Genomic DNA, 17,858 nt, shown 5'->3' on the forward strand with positions numbered 1-17,858 from the left:
CTTTAATTGTATATCATCCCCTTGACCTTCTGCAAATGAGGACTGAGGGCTTAAAATACCCACCTGAGGTTGTGGTGGGCGAATAGGGTGCTGCTGCTGGCTGAGTGGACATCTGTAGCCAGAGGGTTGTTTTTCTGAGAAAGGCTGCTATCAGGAACACCAGCTACAGCTTTTTTGAGTATTAGTAGACTCAGGTCATGCTGCCTTTACTTCTTCCAAACCTGCCCAGCTGTACACATGAACTTCTTTCTAGAAGTAGGCAGGAGAAATGAGTGTCGCCTCCAGGAAGTTTGCAGGCGGTTCTGTGTTTGCAGGCCAGGAATAGTTGCAGCGTAGCATCATCCCTCGATCCTGATGGTTTATGCAGTTCAAGTTTGAGGTCTGTTGTTTCAGAGGATTCTTTAGGTAACAGAAAGAATATGAGAGAAGTGGTTTTTTTTTCCTGATGATAATGTAGCTTCTCTTTTTCTTAGTCAATGAAATCCGCTTTTTCTTGTATCATTAGAAAATTTTTCCATCTGATGATAACCCTAAAAGCCACTTGACTGCATTCTTAACCATCCCTGGGCATTGACACTTTCTCTCTTGACGCTTGCAGGACGGACCCCGTCCGACCCTTCATCAGTGGGCACGTGGCGAACAGCATGGCTGCAGAAGTGATCGCCTTGCTTCATAGCTTGCTAATGGCACCTGAGTCAAATGCTGCTCAAATATGGACCACAACGGCAGAAAAGGTTAGCATAGTGTCCCCGCTTAGCTGAAGAAGGGAGGAGGAAGTTCGTGTTCCGGTTTAGCATTTGAATCCCACCTAGGAAGGGTCATATTTTAGTAAAGAGATTTTGCAAATTGACCAGATAGACTTATTAGTGGTTTCCCCCCTCAAATTTGCTTTGGTTTAATCGTTTCACCTGTTAACCTTTGTCTCCTGTCACTGCCAGTTCTGATTTTGCAGAAGACTGGCCCATGTTCTCAGGAAAAGAATGGCACTCCTTACTTCTCCTTCTTGCTTATGTTCAGTTGGTCCCAACGTTAGGGAATCATGAAGCCTTGGTTTATTGGATTTGTTAAGTGTATTTACTAAATCCTAAGGTGGCCTCTGTGATACATACTCCCTGAGAGCTGTGTCAGAAATTCATGATGAATAGTTTCCTAAGAACTAGGGACCTGTAATCAATTTCCGTTTGCCACAGTCATTTTTTCAAGTGCATGCTTTAAGGAAATTGGGGGTTGAGTTGTAGGCAGTAAGCTTTGATGGTTTTCCTACAGATAAGTTTTTGTCCTGTTTTAGGGGTTTTGTTAACAGTGTTTGATTCTCCCCCATTCTGAGGTTGTGTATTTCCAGTCCTGTCTAATGACATAAGGCAAATATGGCAAGATGTCAAGGTCATACCTGATAGTTACTTCATCCTTCCCATAGCCAGAGCTCCTTCAGTACACGGGAGCCAGCCACTGTTACGGACACTTAATCACTCTGAATATTGAAAATTACCAAAGCTTTAACTCCCGCTACATGGCTACTTCTTACGTTTAGGTTCTGTCTCGTGCACTGATGTACATTCCACAGTTGGGGAAGTATGCAGAGAGCATTCTGGAAAATGGCAGCAGTAGTGGCAGGAAACTCGCCAAACTTCAGAGAATCGCCCGCCAGGCTGTCGCCGCACTGTGTGCCCTCGGAGGCTTCAAAGAGACCATCAAGATAGGGTCTGAGGTTCAGGTAACCAACCAGTCAGCATTTCCCAAGTCTCTGCTCTCCCTAAGTTACTGCATCCATTGATTCACTGATCATCTGTAAAGATGGTACCATCCACCCAGTTGGACAGAAATCCTTGTTCCTTCAGGCTAAATAAGGAGTCTGAGAAACTCATGAATTCTAATCCACACTGTGCTACAGGTTATTCAGATATTAGTACAGTGCTCTATGATGTTAACTATCATACTTATGTCCCATGGTGTCACAAATATTTTAGAGCAGGAAGTTTGAGATTCTTTCGTATTGTGATACCTTGACATAGGCTTGAGGACCTGTTATTCGAACTCCCATTCAGTGCTTCGTATCTGCACCGTACTGAACTACTCCTTAATGCCACGAATGACAGCTGTGAATTTACTTGTCCGCACCTGTCCCAGGAGAGTGGCATACACCATCGGAGCTGGTCAGGGGTGCTAATCCATCTTTGTCTCTAGGTTTTAGGTAGAGGAATATCAGGAAGCATTGGAGTCGTGGCTTCTATCAATGAACAGGAAGGTATAGCTACAGTCAGATTCCCACCCATAGACTGTAGAAAGACTTCGCAAGCATCAGACACATTGACTATTCCATTGTCTAGACTTTGTGTTCCAAGATCGGAGGTAAGGTGATTTTTAACTGCATTATTAAATGTCACTACAAATGGTAACCATGCTGTCATGAACAATGAGCGCACATACAGTACAGAGGCACAAATACTTAGTTATCTTAAGTGTTACTTGGGATGTATATGTATATATTGGGCGTAATTATTTCATAGTAACATTTGTGTGAAGATTGTCAGCTAGATGACAAAACTCATTTCTTTGGTTAGGAACATTCCACAGGGTTTTTGTATTTTTAATTGTTTTGGACTAGTTTGCGATTTTCTGTATGGTGATTTTACTGTTTTGACTGAAATTTTGAGAATTAACTCCAGATAATAACACCCTCATTTCCTAGAAACTAACTACTTGAATTTAACTTTTTGCCATGCCCCCCCCACCACCATCAGGCACTGCCTCTTCATAAACTGTCCATTACTGAGAAGGTAGTACAGGCAGTCCAGTCCATGTTGCTTCCTCAGGAGGGAAGTCTCTCTATTCATACCTCACTTCCTGCAACAGGAGATGGGTCAGCTCCTGTGATGGCAGTCGTTCGGCTCCTGGCTGAAATAAGAACAAGGTGAGCACCCTCCAGAGATCCCCTAATGTGGTGGTGCAGGCCACAGAGGCGGGGGCCTTGCCGGACCCCTCTACTCCCAGCTTAGTGGGGCTGCAATGTGAAGTTCATGCCCAGCTGAGAACAGAGACCATTTTCTTGTGCTGCTTACTACATTTCTGCTACATTCCCCAACATCTACAAGTTTTGTTGCATTGGACAATTTAAAACCATTTAGCTGTTTCCTTAAGAAAATAAGTAAGCGATCAAAGTGTGACCTGTGGAACCCATACTTTGGGAAAACCACTTTGTTCTATCCCAGTGAATCTCTCTGCCACTTTACCTTGTTTAAATGGCTCAGGCTCTCTTAAGATACATCTGATCCATCACTTTCCAAACTGATAAGGAGAAAAACTAGGGAATGCCCTCAAGTGTTGGTGTCAGAAGGGAAAGCAGCGTTTTCTTGCAAATACATTTGTTTACCGCAGTAATGACGGGACATTTTAGAAAGTTCTAATATGTATTTTGAATTAGGTGAGAAATCAGCATACAGATTTTCCAAGTGTCTGGGTTCCTCTTATTCCCAGAATGCTACTGTTGTCTGTGGAGCATACGTTAGGCAATGTTTCTTGAAAGATAATGCTGATTTCTCACCTGGCGCCTTGTATCTCCACTTGAGTGAAGATGGCAACCATTCTGCCCTCTTCAGCTTGTCCGTACAGTGTCAGCAGTTACTTGGGGGAAAAAGAGAAGTTATGTTTCCAGACCAATGCAGTTCAGAAAAAAAAAGCAAGTGAAATGGGGGAGTTTGAACCTTTTTGTAAATTAGGGGGAACATATGGTTGAAATGCCTTTCATAGTTAACTTTTTAGAGAATGAACATTGATGACTTTGAAATATTATAAATCTTTTAACATTAAGAGCATGCCTGGTCATGGCCCAGCTTTTAGAAGACAGCTTATTCTGTGAAGAATTCATACAACAGTGTCCAGCAGCTGTCGAAGTTCTCAACCTAGTAGCCCAGGAATGCAGTGCTGGTAAGTACCTGTGGCTTTCTGTACCGTCCTCTGTTATTAAGTGTTGTGCACGCATTTCCGGTTTGATGATGGAATGCTAACGTGCACGTGCACACATACACACACACACACACACACACACATCAAGTAGCTGAGCTCTAGACAGCACTTAGCACAACTTTTACCCCAGATATAGAAATGTAAACAGCTTTCAGTACTTATGAGGTAGTAAATCAGCGTTTTTCAATTTGAACTGAGGCCCATGGCAGCGTGTTTTCTCTCTTCCATTCATATTAATTCATTGCATTTGTTTTCCTGTTAGAACTATTTATGAACACTTAGGGCTACTGATACTTTCTGACTATTGTCGTTGGCTACATTTGAAATCAGAGGTGTTTGCCCTAACATCCATCTGTGTGTGTGTGTGTGTCTGTGTGTCTGTGTGTCTGTGTGTCTGTGTCTGTGTGTTTAAGCACAAAAATAGGGAAACTAGTATAAGGAACTGTCAGGTTCAACAGTTATCAACTCGTGATCAGTCCTGTTTCATCTGTGCTGTACCCCCCTCCTGGATGTTTTCAAGAATATTCTTAGATATTATTTTACCTGTAAATATTTTGGTATTTGGTGTCTCTAAAAAATAAGGACTCTTCTCTGTCTCCACCTGCCTCTCTGCATACTTGTGATCTCTATCAAGTAAATAAATAAAAATCTTTAAAAAAAAAAAAGGACTCTTAAAAAAAACAGAATACCATTTATCGTATCTGAAAAATTAACAGTAGTTCTTTAATATTAACTATCTAGTCCATGTGCAACTTTCTAATTTTCTCATAAAGCCATACTTGGGTTTGAATTTGTTTATTTGAATCAGGATCCAAATAAAATTCTTACACTGTAATTTCATTGCTATCTTTTAATTTTCTTTTAAAATCTCGATTCCCCTCATTATGTTTTTTTTTTTTTTAAGATTTTATTTATTTGACAGAGAGACAGCTAGAGAGGGAACACAAGCAGGGGGAGTGGGAGAGGGAGAAGCAGGCTTCCCGCCGAGCAGGGAGCCCAGTGCGGGGCTCAATCCCAGGACCCTGGGATCATAACATGAGCCAAAGGCAGATGCTTAACAACTGAGCCACCCAAGTGCCCCCATTATGTTCTTTTTGCCTTGCAATTTATTTTTTGAAGGGTTTCCTATAGTCTGGATTTTGCTGATTGTATCTCTGTGGTGTCATTTATTGTGTCCCTCAATCTTCAGATTTCCTGTAAATTGGTAGTTGGTCCTGGGTGTTTTTAAGTGAAAATTTATGCCTTGTCCCCAAGGATTTCACTGGACTCTAAGGGCAATTGCTCACAGACTAATATCCTCCAGTGCTCTAGTGGTGGCATTTTCATGAACTGTAGGGAATAAATGAATATCTTTAACTTCCTTACTGGTTTTAGTGGTATCCTTTGTGTATGCAGGGGTTCGTTTTTATTATCCATATTATTTATTATTTATCATGCCATTTGCTTTTTCAGTCACTCCCTAATCTCTCCTTGGTCCTTAAGTTTTTGTTCTTTTTCCCGTGGTACCAAGTTCTGTTGGTTGGTCTTTGCATTTGGTCTTCATTCTGTATGTGTCTTACTTTTCAAATCATCTTCCTCTTTTAGGGGTAGCACTGTGGAACCAGTGACCATTAATAAACCTCAGAGAGATCCTGAGTGTAGAGAATAAGAACAGAAGAAAAGGAATTTGCTAGGCTTCTCAGGGGAAGTTACTTGTGACTAAATGTTTGCCTGTAATTCAGCTTTGTACTCGGGGTTGGGTCTTCGTTCCTGGCCTCTACTTGTTCGTGTTCTTGGTCTACCTTGCGGATCTACATGACCGATTTTTAGCAAGCATGCACTTGCTGAATTGATCACTCACTTCCCTGTCTTTCTTTCTTTTTTAAATATTTTTATTTATTTGAGAGAAAGAGCACACGCCGAGGGCAGAAAGAGAGGGAGAAGCAGGCTCCCCCCCCAACCCGGGCAGGGAGCCAAATATGGAATTTGATCCCAGGACCCCGAGGATCATGACCTGAGCGAAGGCAGGCACTTAAATGACTGAGCCACCCAGGCGCCCCGATCACTCACTTTTTTTTTAGGACTCTTTCTGAATATCCTTTTATATGTTTTATTGAATAAAGGAGTCTTAAACTGTGAAATTAACTTTCATACTTAATGTACAAGCTAGGAATCGTAGTGGTTTGGAGCAGTGGCCTCAAATGGTTTTAATAATAACCCACCTAACCCATCTTCCCTAATGGAAAAGAACTCTGTGGTCACAAAGAGTTGGATAGAAATGTGTGGGAAGTGTTTATTAATTGCCACAAAAGAGAAGACTGTGAGCTTATACACATCAATTTATATCTGAAAATAGTGTCTTCTGTTAAGTTTAACAGTCCTTAATAAGTCACTTAATAGGTTACCAGAAAGAGCTTTGAAGTTTAAAGCACGTATCAAAGTTTGCTGGCTTCGCAGTCCTTTACCTGTGAACAGTCACCAGCAACCAACCAGCCCTGCTTCTGGGTTACGTTGTAACACAGCAGTGAATTCTTAGAGCCCACAAAAGAGTCCTGGACTGTGCTTAGAAGAAAAGCTGTTTAATAAATGATTCAAGGTGATGGGTAGAAGAGGAAGTTCTTTGATTTTTATTTTTAAATGTATTAAGACTTTTTATTTAATGTGTGAAAATGTGAAATTTACACGTAATAATTAATATACTTGATTCTCTAAAATGAAAAAAAAATTCAGTGAATTTCTTCCACTATTTTACTTCCTCTGGGATGAATTAAGCAGAAGACTGGGCATTATAATGTTGACTTACTCCTAACTCAATTTTATAGCTTCTCTAATCCAGGGAAAAGAATATCTAATTTCCATTTGGTCTAGGAAGATAAGCAGTATGCCAAAGAGCTTTTTCCCATGACGAAATATTTCTGCGAAGTTCACTGAATCCCTTGGTTGAAATAGCCTAGGAAACAGATTTTCATTTGAAGAAAAGGCCTGTAGAAACCAGAAAAGTTCCCAGCTTTATGTTCTTACAGAAGCCAGAATCTCTCTGGTCCAGCTGTTTTTTTCTCCTGCCTACTTCCTAAATATACACATTCCCTGAGCCAGAGGTTCTTTTCAGACTTTGCAAGTTCGTAGGAACCCCTCAGAAGCATGTTTAAAATGCTTTCCCAGCTCCACCCAAAAGTCAGAATCACTTGAAGGTAAGCCTGAACTGTTGTGCTCAGAGGGGCCCAGACCTCACTTGAAGAAACTGCCCTAAGCTTTGCTGACCCACCTTCTTTGCATTCTGCCCTCCCCTGTGCTTTCCATGGCTGCTTCTGTGGGTAGTCCCTCCCCGGCTAGCCAGGCCTCTTGGACCTTTTTCTTAGGACCCCCAGCCTCGTGAATACCCCACATTTAAAACTAAAGTCCTTACTTCCTCTGGAGTCAGCTCTCCTTTCCAACTTCCCTGTTTTAGGTCATACTCAGACTGTGTTTTGTTTTGTTTTTTTAAAGATTTTATTTATTTATTTAGAGACTGTGTGTGCATGAGCGGGGGGATTGGCAGAGGGGGAGAGAGAGACTCTCAAGCAGACTCCATGCTCAGCCTGACCCCATCACCCTGAAATCTTGACCAGAACTGAAACCAAGAGTCAAACGCTTAACTGGCTGAGCCACTCAGACACCCCAATTTTAAGAGTCTGTGTAATTTTAGCTGTACTAGTCTCTGACCAGGTAGCACATAAATCTTTTCTCCCATTCTGTGGGTTGTGTTTTCATTTTCTCGGTAGTATCCTTTGAAACACAAATGTTTTTCATTTTGGTGAAGTCCAGTTTCTTTCTTGTTTCTTTTATTGCATATACTTTTGGTGTCCTATCTAAGAAACCATGGCCTAATTCAAAGTCATGAAAATTTACACCATTATTTTCTTCTAAGGGTTTTATAGTTTTAGCTGTAAGGTTTTTTCAGGTCTTTGATCCATTTTGAGTTGATTTTTGTGTGTTGATTGAGGTACTCCCAAGGCCTCTGAATCTTGACTCTCCTAGACCTTTTCTCCTTTTGCCAAACCACCTGGAATTCCCTTCTTTCTCTGCTAATTGAAACCCTGTATTTTCTAAGCTCTAATTTGAGTCTGTCTTTACAAAGCCTTTCTGGGTCCCGGAGTGAAGTGTTTGTGCTTAGATCATATCGCATACCACAGCCCGGTACCGTGAGCATCTGCAACATGTCAGTGCACCTACACATCTCCTCTGTCCTCCCAGGGTGGGAGCTTTGGCTCACGTGTCTTTGTATTCTCCAGCATCTAGCACTGTGCCTTGCTCCTAGGAGATGTTAAATAGATAGTAGATGTTTTAAAAATCTGTTTCGATGATGAGCTTCCATTTATTGAGTGTTCATCCTGTGCTAGGGACTTAGCTAAAAGCCCCACTTGCATTACTTCATCTCCTCACGACCTTGTGAGGCACAGGTGCTGTTGTTACTCCGTACTGGAAGTGAGACGGTAAATGCCGGGTAAGGAAGCCAGGTCCTGGCTCTGGGCAGCCCCACGTCAGAGCTCACGCACTTGACCACGTTGCTGCGCTGCTCTATGTAGTAGACAAAGCCGTCTCAGGCTATTGGCTTTTTTTTTTTTTTTTAAAGAATTTGAATAATCTCCGAAGGATTTAATTGTTTTGACCCTACTCCAGAAGAGCTGGAGCTCTCAGGGGTGTGGGACTAACGTTCGCGTGTAACGTTCGCGTGTTCCATGTGCTCCCCTCCAGGAGAGCGACTGGCGGTGGTAGAGGTGCAGTGTGAGCGGCTGCGGATGCTCTACCGGGACTGCGCTCGGCCGCCGCCGCCGCCGCTGCAGGCCGACCGGAGACAGGTGAGCCCAGCTGCAGGGCACCGCGTTAAAGAAGGCCACTGGCCCCCAAGTGCCCTTTAGAATGAACGTTTGCAAAGCCATTGGAAGGTGCATGCTCTGTGCTGATGCGCTATCGTCTCTGAATGTCGGAGCACATCGATTTGACATTCTGAGTAATGAAAAATCACAACAAAGGGGCAGAACTCATTAATTTGTAAATAATTTCTCACGTTATCAGTAACAGAAAAAACTTAGAAAATATTAGATCTAGGGGCGCCTGGGTGGCTCAGTCGTTGGGCATCTGCCTTCGGCTCAGGTCGTGATCCCAGGGTCCTGGGATTGAGCCCCATATCGGGCTCCCTGCTCGGCGGGGAAGCCTGCTTCTCCCTCTCCCATTCCCCCTGCTTGTGTTGCCTCTCTCGCTGTGTCTTCTGTCAAATAAATAAAATCTTTAAAAAAAAAAAAGAGAAAACTTTAGATCTATAGTCTGTATAATGATAATAAGTTATAATGATGAAAGTATACATAGAGACTGAGAGTTGATTAAAAAGCAAAAGTGGCAAAATGTTCCAAATTGGCACCTCTGTGAATGTTCTTAGCAGCTTATTTATAATAGCTCCAAAGTGGAAACAACCAAGATGTTTACCTACCTGATGAATAGATGCATCAAATGAGTGCATATCTCTGTAAAATGGAATGTTATTCAGCCTTAAAAAGTGAGGAAGTAAAAAACAAAAAGAAAAAAAAGTGATGAAGTAGTGATCCGTGCCACAATATGGGTAAACCCTGAAATTACGCAGAGTGAAAGAAGCCAGGTACAAAAGACCGTGTATTATGGGTTCTCATCTATTTGAAATGTCCAGAACAGACAGATCTAGAGACAGAAGGCAGATGGGTCCTTGCCAGAGACTTGCAGGGATGCGGGGAATGAGGAGTGACTGCTAACAGGTAGGGACTTAAGAAGGACAAAAACACTCTAAAATTTGATGGTGGTGATGGTTGCACAATGCTGCATTTGCTAAGAACCATTGAATTACACACTGTAAATGGGTGGATTGTATGTTATGTAATTTGTATCTCAAAAAATTGGTTCATCTAGGTACGAGTGTACAAAAATTGCCATTTTCTTAACAATTTTTCTATAGGTTTGAAACTATTTCAAAATTAAAAATATATATAAAAGACAAAATGTCACCTAAAATGTCAACATCTCCATTTAGCGTTGTCAGTATAACAGCATGATAGGTCCCTGTATTTTTTGTATGACAACGAATCTCTGCTGTTCACTGTTTTGCATCTAGTTTCTCTGCCTCCATAGATGATGACTGCCTTTCCATATCAATCAGTAGAAACTTAATAGTCCAGTGTACCCTTGTGCCTCAGTTTCCCCACTCAGGCTTTTCTTGTTGCGTATCTGCATCATCTCCAGTTTCTTTCTTTTTTTTAAGATTTTATTTATTTATTTAACAGAGCGAGAGATGGTGAGAGAGGGAACACAGCCAGAGGGAGTGGAAGAGGGAGAAGCAGGCTCCCTGCTGAGCAAAGAGCACGACACGGGGCTCGATCCCAGGACCCTGGGATCATGACCTGAGCCAAAGGCAAATGCTTAACCAACTGAGCCACCTAAGTGCCCCTAGACTGCCTTTTTTTTAAATATAGTTTCCTTTGTAAAAACAAGATCTATTCTTAAAAGATGAACCTATATTATAATACCACTAGATAAAAAATTTTCTTCTTTGAGAGGTTAAAGGAATTTGTACTGAATGAGGCCTTTTTCCCCCATTGTAGCCCAAAGAGATCACTTGGAGCCCCTCACGAGTGTTCCCGCCCGTCCGAGCCTGCATGTTCTCATCGCACCTTACTTCCGTCACCTTCCTGGCTGACCCCAGCGCTGGGGGTGGTCTGCCCCGGGGCACATTTATCTATGCCACCTCACCACTGCCCGTTCAGGTGAGAAATCACACGATCTCTTGCCTATTTCCTTCATCTTTGAAAGAAAAAGCGAGTTTCAGGGGCCCAGCTGGAGCCCTCTGATTGCCTGCCCACTTCTGGTGTTTCCTCAGGCCCCATCTTTTTACTGGGAAATTGAAATTGTTTCCTATGGAGATACTGATGACGACACAGGACCAATCGTTTCCTTTGGCTTTGCTACAGAAGCAGAGAAACGAGATGGGGCTTGGACTAATCCAGTGGGCACTTGTCTTTTCCATAAGTAAGTGGCTACTATTGCTGTTGCTAAAAAAAAAAAAAAAAAAAGAAAAAAAAAGGTAGTGGGTGTGGGTGTTTTAGTACTAAAATAATATTATAGTCTCAACCTCCAAAACTGTTTAAAATACCAGTTGGAAATATATTCAGGTTGAGGCAAGGAGAATAGCTCTTAGGGTTGCTCTGGTCATTACTCTTGTGCTACTGAAGCCCCTGAGCCTGTTTACTACTTAACTGCCTCTGTGTTGGCCAGTCAGCCTTGGCTTTGACTTTGCTTTGCTCGATTTCCTAGCAATGGCCGAGCCGTGCACTACAATGGCTCCAGTTTATTACAGTGGAAGAGCGTGCGCTTGGACGTGACTCTGTCTCCTGGTGAGTGTGGCGGGAGCTTTTTTTTTTTTTTTTTTTTTAAAACACCCTGTGTATTTCTGTTGTTCCCAGATTTTGTCTAAACAGGTTAAAAGTAAAGAAACTTGGCAACTGGAAATGGGCAATTTGTCTTTTAGTGAAAGCCAAGTACTTGTCATTGCTGTCTGCTAGTTTACACTAAACCACTCCTTTCCGGAGGCCATTATAAGGCCATTATAAGAGTTTCGTTCCTGCATCCTTAGAAAAACACGAGATTTTTGCTTCTCTTTGAAGTTGAGTCTTTTGTCAGCTTTTCACTGATGAGCAGATAAATAGATTAAAAAAAAAAAAGTTTATCGCCAGCCCTGAGGAACTTGCAGAATGCGTTATCTGTAGCTAACGTGCTGTACACTTTGTTCTTGGGGGCCTAACCATCTGGTCCTGCTTCGACACATCTGCCCAGAAGTTTGAGTCACGTAGACCATTGATTCAGTTAAAACAACAATAAAAACCCTTCTCCCTCTTCTTTTTAGCCTCCAAATAAGTATCTTTCTCTGTATGGATGAACTGGGATCAGTCCTTCCTGCTCCAGCAGAAGAGCAAAGTGTAGGCATTGTCCTCTTGCCATTAGAAGCCCCCAGACATGTTGGCTACTTAGTTTCAGACAGTACATCCTAGCATCGTTTCTGAGGAAGCTGAACTTGTCCTACATGGAAGATGGTCTGGGCGGCTCACATGGGGAATAATAAGTCCCTCGATCCATCAGGTCACCTCGCGCAGCTGGCTGGGGGTGATTTTGCCATCACTTCACTTAGGGAGCTGCTTGTTAAATTACACCTTTCAGGGAGTGCAGTGGTCAAGTTATGGCTTAGAGATAATTTCCTGACAGTTACTGCTCTCACATTTTCTGGAGCAAAACTAGGACATTTCAGCTGAGCACTTAAGTGTTTCCAGCACAAAACAGTCACAATTTGCTGTTTGAGAAAGTTTTGGACTGGACCTCAGGCAAACATGCCACCCTCATCCTAGAGAAATGTGTCTGGGTAGGAATTAAGAACTCACTTTTTACAGCAGAATCTTAACCTCTGTACCGACACTTCTGCTGTCTGTTCATCAGTACATACTTGCTGGGCATCTCCCATGTGCCGGGTACTTCTCTGGGCCCTGGAGATGCCATGGGAAACGGTGATTAAGTCCCAGGCTTTGGGAAGCCCATCCTAGTGGTATCTGGAGCATAAGAGACTGTAATCAAAAGCAGAATCGTAGAACTCCATGCGCTTCGTGAAGAGTTCACACTGAGGGACTAATCCTATGGCCCCATGTGTGAGCAGCGTGTCTGGAGCAGCCAGCACGGGAGCGCTGATGTGGTGGGCACGCTCCTCTTGGTCTCTGAGCTCTGTCCTATTCAGTTCCTCATCCGAGAGCACCTTGGCTTGTCTTCGCTTCCAACAAAAATGCCTTACACATATAAGTAGCAGGTGGGACAGAAAGTGACTTAAGCATGTACCTCTAGCTTACGTTGTGGGTTGGGTTTTGTAGTATTAAGACCATTTCTGAATCTTCCACAGACTTACCGAGAAAATACTACCTTTTTATCTTTGTGCCATAAGTAATTTTCTGTGTATCAAAAGGGGAAAACTTACATTTCTCTATTTTAAAAAAAATCCTACCTAATTCCCTTTTTGTCTTGGCTGCCAGGAAAATAAAGGCTAAATTTAATGTGTAACTTAGACACTAGGCATTTTCTTGTGAATAGTTTGCGTTCTCTTTTTAAAATTATCTCTGTTGTGTTACTTTATATTTACTCAAGTGCAATACGTAACTTCAGGACTTTTTCAGATGTAATTAGTGGCATAAATAAAGATAGTCAGTGATATGTGGCCTCATCATGCTGGTTGCAGTTTGGAAGTTTCTTTAATAATCAGTAAAAGGGAAAACAAGATGTCTCCTTCCCGTTCTCTGCCGTAGGTGACGTGGCAGGAATTGGCTGGGAGAGAACCGAGGGGACCCCCCCTCCTCCGGGGCAGCCAGCCAAGGGCCGGGTGTACTTCACCTACTGTGGGCAGCGCCTGTCCCCGTATCTCGAAGACGTCTCTGGTGGGATGTGGCCTGTGGTTCACATTCAGAAAAAGGCAGGTTAATCTTACTGGGAAGGAAAACGAGTTCTCCTTAGGAATTTGAATGATGCTCAACCACACTGGGGAGGGCGATGTGTACTCTACTGAACCCACACTCAAATGCTCATCTCATCCGGAGGCACCCTCGCAGACACACCCCATAATAATGTTTAGTCTGGCATCCCGTGGCCAAACTGACAGTGAAATTAACCATCACGGTATGATTGCAGATCATAGGCTTTATGGAAGCCAATCTGACCATGTCCCCCCTACCTTGAAGCAATGCTTGAGCCAGGTCTGGCTTAACTGGCCTTAACTTGGCAAAATCAGAGGAGAAACATGTCCCCGGTGAAGGGAGCAGCTTGTGCAGCAGCATCAGGCAGGAAGGAACAGTGTTGGGGACAGGGACGGTCACTGTCTGAGTAGCATAGGGTTGGGAGAGTGAGGTGGGGGTGGGGGGAGGCAGTGACCTGTGCAGGGCTCCGTCTCAGCCCCAGGGCACGCAGTTACACGGACCCCTCTGTCTCGTTCCACATGCTCTCCCAGAGCTGGGGCCCTTCCTCTGGTTTGATGTTGAGTGACATTCGTCTTGGAGTGTTAAATAAACAAACCTAACCCCTTTCAAATCCTTTATTTGCTCTCCTTCCCAGAACACCAAGACTCGAGCTAACTTTGGCTCCCGTCCTTTCGCCTATGCTGAAGGGCAGGCCCACCGCAACGCCGCCGACCTGTGCACCGATCTGGCCGAGGAGATCAGCGCTAACTTTGAGGCCCTGCCCTTCGCCATGGCATCTGATAGCGACAACGACGCCGGCACCAGTATCGCGTCCGACCCGGGCACTCACGGGCCACCGTGCCGCATTGCTGCCGTGGCCACTGCTCAGCAGCGTAAGTCGCCGCCTCCCGGCGCCCCCACTGCTTCCTGGGAATGCAGGCGCTGCTGACTCATGACCCAGCCAATGTGGGCACTCTCTAGTGGGCCCAGTGAAAGAAAATGGGGAGCAGGAGATGGGGACACTGTACTTTGGCTGACTAGAAGGTACATTTCCCCACATCCAGGAAGCCTGCCGTTCCTCAGTGCCGGCAGAGCATCACCACATGGAAATGCAAGCCGGAAAGACTTTCCACTTTTTATAAGATGGCGAAAAGCCCCAGAATTTTGTGGCTGCCTCTATTTTTAAAATATTAATTATTTAAGTTGTTTTAAAACTGAGGTCATTAAAAAAAAAAAAACAACTGAGGTCATCAAAGAATGATAAAATACTAATTGTGGAATCTAGGTGGTAGGTGTTAGGTGCTCACTGAAAAAGCTCTCCTTTCATAATCAAATAAAAAATTTGATTGTGTGCAGACTGTAACTGGCCTGGTTTGCAGACTGTTTTAAGACTTTGTTTACTTCTTTCTCCTGATGAAGAACTTGTCAAATTTTTCTCTGAATGGCATGAATTCTATCCATAGAAACGATTTTCAGAATCAGGATCGTGATACATGATTAGTTACTCCATGGCTCCTTCAGAATCCCTTCAAGTGCTAGAAGTCTTTCTCACAAATGAGGAGATTTTGGTTTGTCTAGGGGGGAGAGAAGTTCATGATCTTTCTGGCCTGCTCTTGCCTAGAATTCACTGTCACTGTGCTCTGTTACAGAATATGACAGTGACACCTCCTGTCATTATAAAGTAGAACTCAGCTATGAGAATTTCATCACCTCGGGCCCAGACCCCCACCCACCTCCCATCGCAGACGATGAAAGTGATGACGAGGATGATGACGATGTTCCCCAGGTACAAGGCCCACAGTGCTCGCGCGGCTCCCTGGTGACCAGGACGAGCCACCAGGAATGATTTTGATCTGAGGGTGCAAGGCCAGAGTGGTGACACGTCCAGTTATGTCCCTGAGTTTGAACGGTAGCTCTGGAACATTCATCTTTGAAACCACATATCAGTAGCAGTACCTGCTAAGCTCTTAGGCCCAGTACCGATCTGGCTGTGGGAGAAATGGAGTACCCTGCTAATGATTCAGCACTGGGTCAGGGACCGTGTGGAGGGCTTACTTGGCTTCAGAGGGAAAGGAAGGGCTTGCCACAGTTGGGGCTGTTGCCTGCCCTGGCATCTGAGGGCGTGATTCTGCTGCTGGCCTTGGAGTAGGTCAGACATGTAGGTCAGGGAAGGGCTGACGTCCGCATGAGGTGCTTCTCTGTTCATGCCTTTGCCTCCTCTTCCAGGAGGACCACTACGCCCTACTGGTGAAAGCCTGGGAGACCAAGGTGTTTCCTACTATCCGAAGACGCTTCCGCAATGAGGCAGAGCGGAAGTCCGGCCTGGACCAGATCAAGGGTGCTTTACAACTAGGTCTGGTGCTTTATGTTTTCCTTGTGAGCTACATCATGACATGAGCTGTGCTTAGATGAAACTCAGACAATAAATCAGGAAAGAGGGGCTCGTCTAACGTCAGGCCAGACCTAACCGCGTCCTCTACCTGTCCTTTCCTGAGCTCTGCGCTCTTCGGCTTCCATTGCCAGCCTTTTCCCTGCTTGTCAGCTTAACTCCATGTTTGGGTTGATGGGCTGCTGAAATGGTTGTGCTGGGAAGTTGGATGGCCTGGGGGTTAATAATTTGGGCTCTCAAGTTACAGCTATGCTATTTGCTGACTGTCTGACCTTGGGACAGTTACTGAAGCATGCTGGGCTTTCCTCCCCTTTAACGCGGAATCAGTGATGGTGACCACCTTTATGAATATGAGAAATAAGTGCTTTAACACAGGTAAAGCTCCTAGGAACTGTGCCTGGCACAGAGTAAGTGTTCAGTTAATATGGTTCTAGATGTCACTGTGGTAACGATGGTGGGATTTTTCTTCCATAAGCATAGTTTCTCTAGCAAAGAATAATGCGAAGTTTGACCCCAGACAGTGGACTGTTCGTGAGTCTTGAGTGCAGGTAGCTAATTTCTGTTTTGAGGATTTTCCTCATCTTGTGAAGCACCTGCTTTTGTCCCCCAAACGTGGGGCCTCAGGGATGTGTGTAAGAAATTTCTCATTTTTGTCCTATGTCAGCAGCCTTGCTCCTCTTTGAGCTGGTTCTGAGCTTAGGACCAAATAAAAAGAAAAGCCCCCACTAGACCTTCGTTTTTTGGCCAATTAATATGCCGAGTCCCAGATATCCAGTGAATACTTTTCTCCTGCATTGGCACCAGGACTGAATCAGCATGTGTCAATGTATGGTTTGATTTTTACTTACTTCCTTTCATGCTTTCTATCCCCGAAGCTGAGGCGTATGACAGTGAAATGATCTTGTTTAAACAACCTGCGGGCATAGCCACACCTCCCGTGACATGGCGGGATTGCTTCCTGCTCTTATCAGAGCCCGGGTTCAACTGCCAACACAGTTCTGGGGCAGATAAGTAGTAAATCTGTTCTACTCTTGAGTTTGAGACAGAGGGAATGACATCAGGAAGACCCTTGGTGGGAGTGCACGAGGCAAGGGGCAGGGAAAAGTGTCGGGCGCGTGAGGACTTTGGATTTTATTCTCTGCAAGATGGGAAGCCACTGGGAGGTGGTAAGCAAAGGAGCAACACAATTCAACGTAGTAGATCTCAGAGATAGTTTGCTCTTCCCCATCTGTTTTTAGCATCTGAGAGGAAATGCCCTCATGTGCTTTGTCAGAGGGCAGAACAGACCTTCTCTCAGGTTCGAACGACTCTCACTTAATGCAATGGCAGGTGCACTGCCTCCCGCCTCGAGGCACGCACGCAGCTCGGGCTTCAGCGTCGGGAGGCCTTCGATTCGGTGGCATGTGTTGAGCCATCCGTTCATCCACTACCTGTCTCTGTAGTCAGCCTGCCTCCTGGGCGACGGGCCCCTGGTGAGGGAAGCACCCAGTGGGCCACGGCAGGCGACCTGTGGTCGGGGCTGCACGGTAGATCAGGATCCGGCACGAGTGTACCTCGGCCGGGCCAGTCTTGCGTGGCTTCTCTGACAACCTGCTATTTGAGTGGAGATCTCGAGCTGACGGGCTGACATCTGGTTTCCCCTGAGAAACATAAAGCATGTTTTCAGAGGGGCTGCTGCTTCTTAACACTTTGGAGAGAGTAAGAAAGGGGGGGAGAGAATTTACAGTGTGCAGATGGAAAGCCCTTGTATGTGATCATTGGTTGCCTTTATTTTGACACAGTTTCTGCTTACATTAGGATTTCTTCTCTTTTCCCCTTTGGTGCTAGAGCCATCCTCAGCATCTGTGACCAAGGGTGCCTCCTCTTTTTCTGCTCCCAGAGTGGTTGGGGGAAGGTACAGACAGCGGACAGAAAATCTGATCATCCAAAAGTGGCCCTGGACCAGAGGGAGACTGATGAGTCCCCCAGACGGGCCTCCAGCCCCTAATGTGGCCTCTTGCCAAGGCATCCTCTTGGAATCCGTCTGTGTGCTATGACCAGTCATA

The 17,858-nt window shown here is 44.5% G+C and overlaps 1 protein-coding gene across 3 annotated transcripts in view; it reads left to right on the top strand.

The window, feature by feature from the left end:
- Positions 1 to 17,858, top strand: part of HECTD4 (HECT domain E3 ubiquitin protein ligase 4) — a 177,505-nt gene that overhangs the window by 121,599 nt on the left and 38,048 nt on the right. For all 3 annotated transcript variants that reach the window (XM_080821201.1, XM_080821202.1, XM_080821203.1), the window contains exons 40-52: positions 599 to 734; positions 1,532 to 1,714; positions 2,185 to 2,349; positions 2,742 to 2,911; positions 3,809 to 3,924; positions 8,677 to 8,780; positions 10,548 to 10,709; positions 10,823 to 10,971; positions 11,257 to 11,336; positions 13,281 to 13,444; positions 14,080 to 14,317; positions 15,074 to 15,210; positions 15,651 to 15,777. In XM_080821201.1, coding sequence (XP_080677327.1) covers positions 599 to 734; positions 1,532 to 1,714; positions 2,185 to 2,349; positions 2,742 to 2,911; positions 3,809 to 3,924; positions 8,677 to 8,780; positions 10,548 to 10,709; positions 10,823 to 10,971; positions 11,257 to 11,336; positions 13,281 to 13,444; positions 14,080 to 14,317; positions 15,074 to 15,210; positions 15,651 to 15,777 — 1,931 coding nt within the window. The remainder of the gene's footprint in view (positions 1 to 598; positions 735 to 1,531; positions 1,715 to 2,184; positions 2,350 to 2,741; positions 2,912 to 3,808; positions 3,925 to 8,676; positions 8,781 to 10,547; positions 10,710 to 10,822; positions 10,972 to 11,256; positions 11,337 to 13,280; positions 13,445 to 14,079; positions 14,318 to 15,073; positions 15,211 to 15,650; positions 15,778 to 17,858) is intronic.

Source organism: Martes martes (genome assembly GCF_963455335.1).
Source record: "Martes martes genome assembly, chromosome: 13".
NCBI classification, from domain to species: Eukaryota; Metazoa; Chordata; class Mammalia; order Carnivora; family Mustelidae; genus Martes; species Martes martes.